The following is a 13,172-nucleotide window of genomic DNA, read 5'->3' on the forward strand; positions in this document are numbered from 1 at the left end:
CTGTGCCCGAATTAATTGTACCTCCTCTTCACTGATTGACATTACTTTGTCAACAACCAAAGATGGGCCAGCTTTTCTTTTGGTGAAAAAATGGTCACACTGACCTTGAAGTATTAAAGGAACAATGTGGACTATATTAACTTCAAGCAGACGCTAAACAAAGCTTGATCTTACTGGACAATAACGGATTTTTATAAGATCTGAAACCTCTCCAGCTCTACCTTTCTGCACTTAAATATACACATCAAATTTTCGAGCTTCGTTAACACAAGACAGCTTCAAGTATTGTTTGTTGCATTAATAAATTAAGGAAAAAATGCTCTTTATCACAATAACTTAAATCCATAAAAAATAATAAGATAAAAATTTCATCTCTGAATTACAAAGATACAAAAATGTATAAAAAGTTGTCTTTTTTATCCTCCTTTTCTTCATAGTCTTCCCTGCCCCCCAGCGTATTCCCCCCACTCCCCCTCAGAGATGTTGGATATGCTTGAAGGGAAGCTTACATTTATTTATTTTTAAAGCAAGGAAGAAAACCATCACTCACCGGCCAATGGCGTTCTCAAAGAAAGAAAATAGCTAAAGCATCAGTATTCTCAGAAACTGTTCTATTTTTACTGGTTCCTTCTTTGCAGGAAACAGTGGACAGATAGCGACGAGCGGAGTTACCCAGTTTATTACAAAACTACGTTTTCAAAACGAACGATTTCCAGGCAGCCAAAAATCAACAACAGGAGCTCTACTACAGCCACGTATGGGCTAGATGGTGACCTTTTTGTCTGCAAGTTATATGGATTCATTCACACATACTATTTAGCATGTGAAGCCAACCTCCATTCTAACACATCCTTTAAATATGACAACTGGTGTAATTATTAGAATGAAAGAGCATTGATATTTATAGGGCTAGTAATGATTCTTCTGCTATTGACCAAGGATGGTTCATTTTGGGTGTTGAGTCATGTTAAATATATAACTAATTCTTGAAGAAATTGCTGAGATCAGCTTTCCCAAGATTACTCTTGCAGTAGCTGCTGTGCAATATTTAAACCTATATTTATCTCCCCTTTCATGACACAACACAGTTTCCGTGGTTTGAACCAAACAGATTGTGACGATCATGTTGTTCAATAATCGCATTCTGTTGCATTTTGAAGGGTTAGTATCACTATCAAAATGAGGAAACATAATCATAAAACCAATTACACCTGGCTGTGAATGTTTTTTTAAAATAATTATGACTATGAATTTAATTTAACAACACACGAAGCGTAATTCCTCATTTACTTCATGTAAGTAGCTACATGGCTTTATCCACAGCAGAAAAGCAATGCATAGAGGAATTTATAATCATTGTGCAATATAATTCGTTTTGACTTGGTAATCTACTTTGGCACACTTAATGCTTTAAACACAGCAGCTCCATACTTTTATGAGTTCACAGCCTGCTTCTTTTTCATTTGCATAAATCTTACCAACAGCTCCTCAACGATGTCAGTCTGCTGAAAGGTTAACATCATGGAAGGATTAACCAAAGCACAATAGGCTAAAGTTAATGTAGGAAGTATTTAACTTTGGATAAACTTAAGGGACGGTCTTGTTAATTTGGGAAGTTTCCATACAAGTTTAACTGAGAACCAGCAGTCCAAAAACGCACTGGAAATCCATAATCTTGGCCATCATTCGATTCTTTTTGTGGACTGATCCCACTTACAGTGCAATCTCTATTTTGCATATTTGTCCTTGATGGTAAGTAACTAAAATATAATTCATTGCTAACTTACAGAACACATTGTGGCACCAATAGTCTTGAGGAAAATGGTGTTTACCATAGATACAATATCAAGTTAGCACAAATCAGATGTTTAGAAGACAACAACTGAAGGAGCTGGGAAAACTGCTTAAAAGACTGTAATAAAAAATTAACATATTCAGATAAATGTTCCAGATGATACTGAAAATTAAGATAGCCCCAACACAGTGCAAAAGGATAAGTATGCTAGGTTTATCATCTGAGTTGAACTGCAGCATTATTTGTGCAGACTTTATGCATGATATCTCAGTTTCCCAGCACTACACGTCTTCCTTTATTATGACACACATCAATTTACTTTCTTAACTGCAGCTATGGATGGAGTTTGCACTGTGACATTCACAAACCACAGAAGTATCTTACATGAATGAATATAGTCTCTATGCACTGAGTATTTGGAGGCAAAAAAAAACCCTCAAGGATTTTTACAGTCTCCTGACATTAGTGGGGATGGTCTTTGCTGTGAAGCTCTTCTACTTGATGAACAGATTTATTTCATTAATAAATTTAAAGACCATTTTTACCTGTCATACTGGAGCATGCCATGAAGATCTGTATGCCATAATACTGCAGAATTGTCAAAATACCATGATTAGAAATTTGCTATGAAAATAGTTTTTCTTAGAAAATGTTTGATTATCGGTAATGTTATACATTTTCTTCATGGAGACCTTATGGTTGACAAAATAGGGGTGGGGGAAGAGGTGAACTCAATGACAATATCAGGGTATTCAGTTACATATTGACAATGGACCTAAACTGGACAACTCCAAATCCATCCTTTACATCACTACCCTTCTGAACAAGGAGATGCTCTATTGCTGGATTCATCAAATCAGTTTCTCATCTGGCTGCACTGGACGATCAAAACTGTTTTTGTCGCTTATTATATCAGTGGTAACTGCAGTAAAGCTAACTCTCAACCAGTCCCCAAAACACTGAATAGATTAAAATTTGCCACTTCAGTTTGATAATGTGTGTCAGTAATTAATCCAGCATAATGATTACTGAGGATTTGAAGAAACGCAAGACATTTGGAGGTCTTGAGCTTGAACACTAAAGGACAGTAACAGTTTTCTTCCTTTTCTAACCTGTCTACCCTGTTCTTTAAACTCCACAGACCAAAATGGAAGTTGCTGATTATGGAGGAGATCATCGTGCCCTAGTGGGAATTAACTTTAAATATTCTCCTGGTCTGGAATGTTCAATTCTCCTTGCTTTTTTGGCACTCATGACAGTGCTCAGATTGAGATTCCATCCTCTGAAAGGAATTATTTTGAGAATATTGTAGTTTCCATTATTTGTAGTGCTTGTGACCTTCTGTTGAACCCTTGACCCGATGTTTGTGCAAGCTGTGGCCCGCTCGTTTGTCTTTCTCATCGCTCGATTTTTCCTCACGACGTTAGATTGAGTGATTTATTTCCATTTCGCGGTCTTCCAACCACTTGCACCTTTGGGTATCCATAGTGACAAAACTCAAACAGCAAAGGTACATTGCCTCAAGATTGTGTGTCAACTCTTGCCACTCTGTTTAAGTAAAACAAAATTAATATTACTTATTTAACATTAATCCCTAATAGCCGACAATAGTCTGATTCAGAATGTCGAATTATCAACAATAGTTTGTTAGAATCAGAATCAGGTTTATTATCACTGACATATGTCATGAAATTTGTTGTTTTGCATTAGGAAATGGTGGAAGCCTGTGCAATGTCATTAATTCCAGACTACATGACAGACATCTTATCACATCATTTGTGCACTGAAATCTTTCTGCTTTTCAAGTGCTCCTTTTCTAACCTGTCTACCCTGTTCTGTACCCTGTTCTACCCTCTACAGAAAATGAGTCAAATTATTAGGATACCCACTGTGGAAATAAAGCATTTGGCTCAACCACTCATTGTGGGCACTTATGCCCCAGCTGAACCTCCTCCTGTTTTACACATCTAGCACCTTTAACACTCTATTTTCATCACACAGATGTACTGCCTCCCCAGTTTAATGATATATGTCCCAATCTTTGTGGCAACAGGTCCCACATTCTCAACACATTATGGCACATGGGTTGCCTCTGGATTGTGTGTTGATTTTTATCCTTTCCCTCAAGTGGACCCACAATTTCTTTCTTTCCAATGGAAGCCTTTCATAATTTTGAACTCTATTTGTCCACTCCTCAGTCACTATATCATGAGAAAAGAGACCTTTGTTATTCATCCTGGTAGATGTAACCTTGCAGTTCCGATACAATTCTTATAATTGTTTTTGCATTCACTCTAGTACCTCAGTATCCTTTTTATAATAAGGCGATAGATCACGCACAACAAATCAAGAGTTGTCCAACCACAGTTCCAGGCAAATTTAGCACAACTTCTCTACTTATCTTTTATGTTCTTCTAGGAATAAACTAGAGGGCTTGTTTTTTTTTTATGGCCTTATTAATTTGTGTCAATACTTTGTGGTTATGTATCTCCTTGTTCCTCCAGTACACTTCCAAGTAATATGTCACTATACTTTTTTCTTACTTTATACTTATGTATTATTTATCTGACAATGCTGCATATTACAATGGAACCAATCTGGAATTAACTACAGATGACTTGGGTTAGGGAGGAAGATTAATACCATTGAAACCACTGGTAATGACTATAATATGCTTCAAAGTGTATGGAGCAGCATTAATGGTTAGGTAATCATGACAATAGATGTTTGGTGAAGAAACAGGTGGTACATTACCATGCAAAAATCAATAAAGAGGTAAACAAAAATAGTTTATGCTATTCTATGGTGTGAAAGCTTTCCTAAAAGCTTTACTCTTTGGAGAGAAGGAGGATGAGGGGAGACATGATAGGGGTATACAAAATATTAAGAGGAATAGATAGAGTAGACAGCCAGCACCTCTTTCCCAGGGCACCAATGCTCAATACAAGAGGGCATGGCTTTAAAATAATGGGTGGGAAGTTCAAGGGAGATATCAGAGGGAGGTTTTTCACCCAGAGAGTGGTTGGGGCATGGAATGCGCTGCCTGGGGTAGTGGTGGAGGCAGGTACAGTGGTCAAGTTCAAGAGATTGTTAGATAAGCATATGGAGGAATTTAAAATAGGGGGATATGTGGGAGGAAGGGGTTAGATAGTCTTAGGCGTGGTTTAAAGTTTTTAAAACAAAAATTTATCTGGAATATGTGTTTCTTATAGGTTTTGTATTCAGTCATAATTTGCAAACTGATATCAAGCTGGGGCCATAATGTATTGCCACACTGCTCCAGGTGTATGTTGTATGATGTCTTAGACTATTTACGGTTTGTAATATAATACATTAATGTTGGGCTGAGAAGTGGCAGATGCAGTTCAACCCAGATAAGTGTGAAGTGGTTCATTTTGGTAGGTCAAATATGATGGCAGAATATAGTCTTAATGGTAGGACTCTTGGCAGTGTGGAGGATCAGAGGGATCTTGGGGTCCGAGTCCATAGGACGCTCAAAGCGGTTGCGCAGGTTGACTCTGTGGTTAGGAAGACATATGGTGTATTGTCCTTCATCAATTGGGGAATTGAATTTAGGAGCCGAGAGGTGTTGTTGCAGCTATATAGGTCCCTGGTCAGACCCCACTTGGAGTACTGTGCTCAGTTTTGGTTGCCTCACTACAGGAAGGATGTGGAAGCCATAGAAAGGGTGCAGAGGAGATTTACTAGGATGTTGCCTGGAATGCGGGGCATGCCTTATGAAAATAGGTTGAGGGAACTTGGCCTTTTCTCCTTGGAGTGACAGAGGATGAGGGGGGACCTGACAGAGGTATATAAGATGATGAGAGGTATTGATCGGGTAGATAGTCAGAGGCTTTTCCCCAGGGCTGAAATGGTGGCCACAAGAGGACATAGGTTTAAGGTGCTGGGGAGTAGGTATAGAGGAGATGTCAGGGGTAAGTTTTTTACTCAGAGAGTGGTGAGTGCATGGAATGGGCTGCCGGCAACAGTGGTGGAGGTGAATACGATAGGGTCTTTTAAGAGACTGTTGGATAGGTATATGAAGCTGAGAAAAATAGAGGGCTATGGGTAAGCCTCGTAATTTCTAGGGTAGGGACATGTTCAGCACAGCTTTGTGGGCCGAAGGGCCTGAATTGTGCTATAGTTTTTTTCTATGTTTCTAAAGGTCGGCACAACATGGTGGGCCGAAGGGCCTGTATTGTTCTATGGTTCTATGGTTTTAAAAGTGACAATGCAAAAATGAACAGATCCAGTGAACAGTGTTCTATGTATTCCCTAGTTTGAACTATCAGCTTCCAGAAGGCTACCGAGTAGTTTCCATGTTCCACATGTGAATGAATTTGAATGACATGTACTGAGTGAATGAATTCTTGAAATTATATACAACTGTAATGAATTAGAAAAGATCTGTTGCAATAAAAGATAGTTTGATTAAATATTTGTTACCAAATGTATAACAAGTACCAACTGGCCCATTGAAATGCAATAAAACAAGGGAAAAAAGATAAACATTTAATGGGTACTTCGTCAGCATGGACTTGGTGATCAGGAAGGCCTGTGTCTGGGATGTGTGACTCTATGTAAAGGACCAATAATTTAAAGTTTGCAATTGTATAAATAAATGCACATAAGGGTCTTTTATTCCAGTATTAAGTAATGAGAATTAATACCATGATTTTCATACACTACGATGAACAGAGTTTAAAGCCTTTGCACCACTTAATCACATCTTTCAATCAAAACCATTTCTGCCACATCTTTTTCTCCTTATCTATGTCAAAGTCAATCATCTCTTAAATCACTCCGGCTGGGAAGGGCATCTAAATGTAGTTAAGTGGTGTTAAAATGCCAGAAGTTATATTACTCCAGATTCTTACATCTTATGCTTACAATATCTCAACTAAAACCACAAGGTTACAGTGTGAGAACTGTGCCTGTATCGTAACACTAAGATTGAACTCAGTAACAGGCATCACCATGAATGTACAAAAAGGAGCTATTCAGTCCAATGGATCAATACTGGCATTTATGCTCAATAGTTCATCCTCTCCACTTTTTTTCCATTTCCTTTCTTCAATGTCATTTCAGAATTTGAACGCTTAGAAGTATTTGACTATTTTCTTTAACTTGTCCTCAACCATACTTGTTAATTTTGGAAATGCAAACAAGTAATTGCTTACTAAGGATTTAATCCAGGATCATGAGATTCAAATCTCAGGGAATTATGCCATACATATTGCACTGTCTCTTTTCTAATTTGTCAGTTCCAGGACCTTAGAACCATGGGAAATCTCACTTCTTTTGATCTTCCCTGTCTACCACAATCTGTGGCTTTTAAAATTCAACAAATTAATAGTTACTTTTTGATTTATCTTGCCCTTTCATTCAATCTTTTCAGTTTTGAGGTATGCTCCACTGGCAATCTTGGCTCTTTATCCTTCTTCATACAGGTGAAAGCGTACAGGTGAAAGGCCAAAGCACACAGTGAATGACATGTCCCAGGTTAAAGGGAGCTAATAAGAAAAAAATAATTGGCCAAGATCAAATCTCAATTTTAAAAGTGTGGGGAAGGGCTGAAAGTTCCAAAGGTTTGAGGAAATGGAGGAATTCTTTCAATCTGTCCTATTAGGCCAGTCTGAATTGCCTCAACTGCTGGCTATTAGTACATGATATAATTCACAATAATAATGCACCATGGAAATCACAACAGGAGGCTCATATCTCCAACCCATTTTAGCAATGTAGCAATGACATTTGCATCGGTCCAGGAATAGTTAAGTGATCTTAAGTTTGTACTTACTCTGAATCTGGAGAGATCTCTGAGATGCTGTGGGATGTTGCAGAATGAGGAGTTGAAGGGCAAGGGGCAGAAGTCATTGAAGATGTGTGTGCCCCAGAAGGGGTACAAGTCGTCTGTGGGGCAGAAGGGGTGGTGGTGGAGGGAGCAGAAGAAAGGGCTGAAGAATTGAAAGAAGCAAGGATGGAGGAAAGGATGTCCAACTGCTCTGTAGAAGGATGTCGGCTGGGCAAGGGCCCTAATTGCTCTCGGGAAGGTTGTCTTCTGGGAAGAGTGTTTAATTGTTCCCTGGAGGGATGCCTGCTAGGCACTGTGTCTAAATTCTCTCTAGATAAGTATCTGCGAGACAATGAGTCGAGCTGCTCTCGAGAAGACTGCCGACTTGACATTAGACCTAGTTGGTCCCTAGATGGCTGTCTTCTAGGCAGTGTATCTAGATGCTCTCTGGAGGGTTGCCTGTTTGACAGTGCCTCCAAATGCTCCCTGGATGCATGTCGACTCGGAACTATGCCCACCTGCTCTCCAGAAATCTGTCTGTTGGGTCCTGTGTTTAACCATTCTCTAGACATTTGTCTTACAGGTAATGCATCCAATTCCTGTCTAGAACCATGCCTTCTTGGTATTGTGTCTAGCTGTTCTCTGGACCCATGTCGACTGGGTACTGTGTTCTGATGTTCTCTAGAAGCATGCCTGCTTGGGATTGTATCTAGCTGTTCTCTGGACCCATGCCTGCTGGGAACAGTTTCCAGTCGTTCTCGAGATGCATGCCTGCTGGAGAGTACGTCCAACTGCTCCTTAGACAACTGCCTCCTAACTAAAATGTCCAGTTGTTCACGGGATGAATATCGGCTGGCCGGTTGAGACAGACTTCCAGCACCTGAGTACATTCGGCCATAGGAAGCTGCTGGAACGACCCTGGGACCTAGTGTTGAAGTATTGTACCAAGGCAACTCAACTTGCATTCTGTTGATGGAAGTCAAGCTTTCATCCTTCAGTGTTGCAGATGGATATTGCATTCTGTTTTTCAAAATACCTAGATGAAACAGATAAACTATTATTTTATGATTTTGTGCTGTCAAATTAGTTCCATCAGCAGGAAAGGCAACTGTAAAGAAAAGATTATTTAAAATTAACACTCTTCAATATCATCTGATAACCTTTGTTAAATAGTGATTGATTGTTCAAGATGATGACCATATCCAGTTATCCCACAGTGTAACAGCTTGCCTGTATTGATAGTCTGGAATCACTCTTGCACTTCTTCAATAAGGACTGACTGCATCCAGAGAAATTCACTATTTTCAATGCTAGAAAGACAATTAGATCCAGAATGGTGAGACTACACGTGACTTGCTTAATGACAGTGCAGATCAAAGAACTGAGCGCTCTGCACCTCCAATTTTCCAGACACTGATTTTCATTTTAATGCAGATTTATTTTGGCAAAATAGCTGTAATTCATTTTTGTTTTATAATTATAGAGTTTCTCATGACACAATATAGGGATATTCAATATGATGGAATATAGTGACCACAACTTTCAGTTGAGTTAAATCAACACCATTAAAGAGTACAGTAAAACTTCAAGCTTTCTTCTGAAGGTTTAACCTGGATACTTTGCTCAAGAAAGTTTTAAATGATACTTAAACTTTGAGGGTTATACGTTCCACATGGAGTCCATTGAGATTAAAAGATGTACATATGGTCAAATTATGATATTTAATGTGAGCCTGTTTTAATATAAGCACTCTCTCAAACAGAAGAGGAATATGATACAGAAGGAGCATACTTCCCCACTCCATAAACTTTACCTGCAATTATTGTAGAGAATGACTCAAGACCAGAACACATCCCACTTTTAATCCTTGATGCATGTCACTGCTTCTTATTGTGTATGGCCTGGTCAACATTCATCCATCAAACAATATGGATGAAATTGCAATTTAACCAGTTATTAATCACACTGTTGTTCGTGGGATCTTATTGTGTGCAAATTGGCTGCCAGTTTTCCTAACACTACTGTAATGATTTCATTTCAATAGCACCACCGTAGCTGTGAAGCTTTTGGTAAAGTGTCAAGGACATGAAGAGAACTAAGAGAAGAGTGAGGCCTCAACAAAATGGAAGCTTTTTTCAATATCTGCTTTACCCATTGCTCACATTCCTTATTCCCTGTTCCCTACGTTCCTTATTGTGTAACAATACATCCCAAAGTTCACTGATGGGTATTTTGTAGATTTGTTGTACTTGTCCACACAGTGGATTTTGTATTTATCACACACTATTCCTCTGGTTCATCATTACTGCTGAGGACTCTTCACAAATGTTTCTATGTGAATGTTTACCTTTCCTCTGCTGCTCTTGTTTGAATAGATGGGTTGGTGTATTCTCATCACTGCTCACAATGGACATGTCAGGTTGGTTGTTGTTAGTGGCATCCTTATTGAAATCTAGGCCCAGCTTTCTTTCTGAGCCCCACTTCTGCAGTGAGCAGGCATGAACTTCACACTCGCCCAGTGCTGGCCAATAGGATATTAAATCATTGCCATCACAATCTGTAAAATATAATGAAGCATTTTACAGGCTCTGCCTGCATCAAACAAAGCAAAGTGAAAGTCCTGTGAAAATTTTATCAAAGAATTGGGAATTTAGCACAAAAAGCAAAATGAGTTTCTGCTATGAATTAGAGCCTCGGTTGTGTGAGGAGAAAGTCATAAAACTGAACTAAAGCCTGTGTGCCCTATGTACTCTGTTTTCTTAATGAAGAAATGTCAGGTTGTAGGAAAGGTTGTATTGTGGTTGAGTCTGATGCTTGAGGTCATGCAAACAAATCCCTCACTGTGTTTCATTAGTAGCTGTTTCTTTCACAGTCCTAATATAAATTAGACTTAAAACTATTCTGCTGAGCTACTCTGATGAAATTGTTTTTTACAGCAACTTTTCTTTCTCTTTCAGCATTGATACTGGTTTGTATTTGGCTCTTTTCATAATCATTCATTATAGAGTGGGAAATTTCTGCATTCTTAATTGGTTGCTTTAGGAATGATTTTGCAGTTTTGTTTGATACAGAACCAGCACAGGGCACTTCGGTGAGCAGAGGAACCCCTTCTGAGATTTTGATGACATTGGAATTCTTGGATGAGAGAAAGGAGTTTCGGAGAGTTAACCAATGCAGATTCATATCCATGTTTATGGACTTGGACAGCCTTAAGATAGTCCGTTCAAGAGACAGGACTTTTCATGTTGTTATGTATTTAACCTTTACATTACAGGATCCTTTCAAACCACCACTGAAAACTATGATAAATCAGTGATTCATCCTCCCACGGGTAATAAATAACAGGCAAGAAGTTCATCACTTTTCCAGCAAACTGAATGATGAAACAAGACTTGCTGGGTGCCAATATTTCTAAATGAAGAGAGTGCAGTTGGTAGCATTTACATTTTGTTGATAAAGTTGAGCCACATTACTATTTCTGAAAGGTGGGGCACCAAAGTTCTGGAGGAAATCTGGCCAGAAGTAGCAAATAAGGACTCCCTTTTCACCAGTGTGTCCAGTAGCATGTACACTTTGCCCTCAAGTAAGGTGACCAGTTTTGTACCAGTCCAACATCTGCCCAGATACTGATTTGCGCATTTACATTTAATTTCTCTCATTTCAGTCTTATCGTTTCCACTATTGTGCAGAATCCACATCTTAGTGCATGTCCACAAATACCTAGAATTCATTTTGGAGAACTATAAAGATTTGTTCCCTCTCGTGTTCATATCTCTTTACATCTGAGATGTTAGCCAGGTTAACCCTTTAGGTTAGCTCGATCTAAGCCAAGCTGAACAATTAACTACAATATTATAGGATCATTATACTTTGAGCTAACTTGATTTTGCACAGATCTGTCTAGTTACAATGTTCTTTCAGCTCTGCCTCTTCAACTGATTATTCACTGCTAATCACAAAATGTCACAAGGACTTCTCAATCAAAACTGCTTTTGTCTAAAATTTTCTTTTTGTTTTGCAATATTTGCTTTCTTCTTTAAATTATGCTTTGTGGTAGATAGCTGTTGTACATACAGAGGGAGGGTTGCACAACCTTGAAATTAAAGAAATATTGCAGACTCAATGCAGACAGAACTGTCACCTCATATAAAACATTCCTCTAATTACGTAACTAAAATACATGAGAACAATTCAAGCCAATTCTTCCTGCTCTTCAATCCACCAACTGATGTGGAAAGGATCCTTAATCATCTTCATACACATCCCTGACAAATAAATGTAATTAACCTTCTACCAAAGGTAAAAACTACAGAAAACCTCACTTGAGAAGCCTATTAAAAAGTCACCAAAATGTTAACGAGTTATCAAATGGAATTTCATCCATTGGGACTAATAATGGCAAGCCATCAATTTACTATTTGAGTAATTACTTTTACTGGGGCTTTATGGAGCACAAGAATTTTTTTTCATTGCCTGGAATATTCTAAAAGGCAAAGAAGAAAAAATAACTGGTGAGTACTCAACACCAAAAGTAAAAGGAGTATAGGACTGAATAGGTAACCAGTGACACAACTGATTGTTGATCATTCTGCCATACAAATCAGCAAAGGCAATTTCTCAAAACCAGCACCCAATATAAAATATATGCATTGATAAAATTTGCTTTGAAGTGTAAATGGATGAAAGCTGGACCAGCACAAAGAATTTCCCCAGTAAAAAGCAAGAAATCTGAGGGCCAGTAAGCTCCATAATTTCATCCATTCCCCCTGACAACAACAACTGAGTTGGTAGGAAGTACCAAGTTATGAATATCTAATACAGCACGTTCATCAATCTTTTCTGTTCAAAGAGGTTCAAATTTGTTTAGATCGATGCAATAAATCTGTGCCGGCTGACCAGCTGAGAATCTTTGTCTAGTAGTTATCTCACTAGGAATGTGAGACCGATTAGCCTTAATTACCAGATTTATTTAACTCTCATGTATTGAACAGAATGCAACATTTGCAGTCCTCCAGTACCCTGATAAGAGGATTGAACAATTGTGGTCAGAGCTTATCTCTCTCTTAGCAATTAAGGATGCATCCCATTGATCGGGTGATGTTAACTTTAAGAGACACTGTTCTATTTTAGTGTCTTCTTTTTCAGTCTAATATCTCAACCTCCCCTTCCTCTACTCCAACATTGACTTCATCTTTTTATAATGACAGATGAAAAGCAAATTATTCAGTATCAAAATCAGGCCCTGTTTCCACAAAATTTATCCTCTTATCTCTATTAGGCCATCTTTTCTTTAGCTCATTTTTTAAACAAGCTTATAAAAATAATATAAAAATAATTGGACTTCATTTTGTGTTGTCTTATACACTTGATGGATATTTTTTCTATTTACACCCTCCATCACCCTCCCCCATCAAACACATTCTGTGTTTTGCCTCATTTTTAACTGTACTCTACACCTGAAATTGATAACAATCCTTTTTGTTTTACTCTAAACTGCATTTCCTTTGTCATTCAGCGAGCTTTACCTTAAAATGCCTCATTTTTAGATCCTTATGGGAATAAACTTGGTCCTTGCCTGTGGTA

The 13,172-nt window shown here is 38.3% G+C and overlaps 1 protein-coding gene across 1 annotated transcript in view; it reads right to left on the reverse strand.

Moving 5' to 3' along the window:
• Window positions 1–488: 488 nt before the first annotated feature.
• The window catches only part of celsr3 (cadherin, EGF LAG seven-pass G-type receptor 3), a 195,994-nt gene continuing 183,310 nt past the window's right edge, over window positions 489–13,172 (reverse strand). Inside the window, 3 exon segments of the mRNA XM_052017972.1 lie at window positions 489–3,343; window positions 7,596–8,625; window positions 9,937–10,146. Of these exon segments, the coding sequence (XP_051873932.1) occupies window positions 3,316–3,343; window positions 7,596–8,625; window positions 9,937–10,146 (1,268 nt within the window). The 3' untranslated portion in view covers window positions 489–3,315.

The sequence above is a fragment of the Pristis pectinata genome, chromosome 6, assembly GCF_009764475.1.
Source record: "Pristis pectinata isolate sPriPec2 chromosome 6, sPriPec2.1.pri, whole genome shotgun sequence".
In the NCBI taxonomy this organism is placed as follows: Eukaryota; Metazoa; Chordata; class Chondrichthyes; order Rhinopristiformes; family Pristidae; genus Pristis; species Pristis pectinata.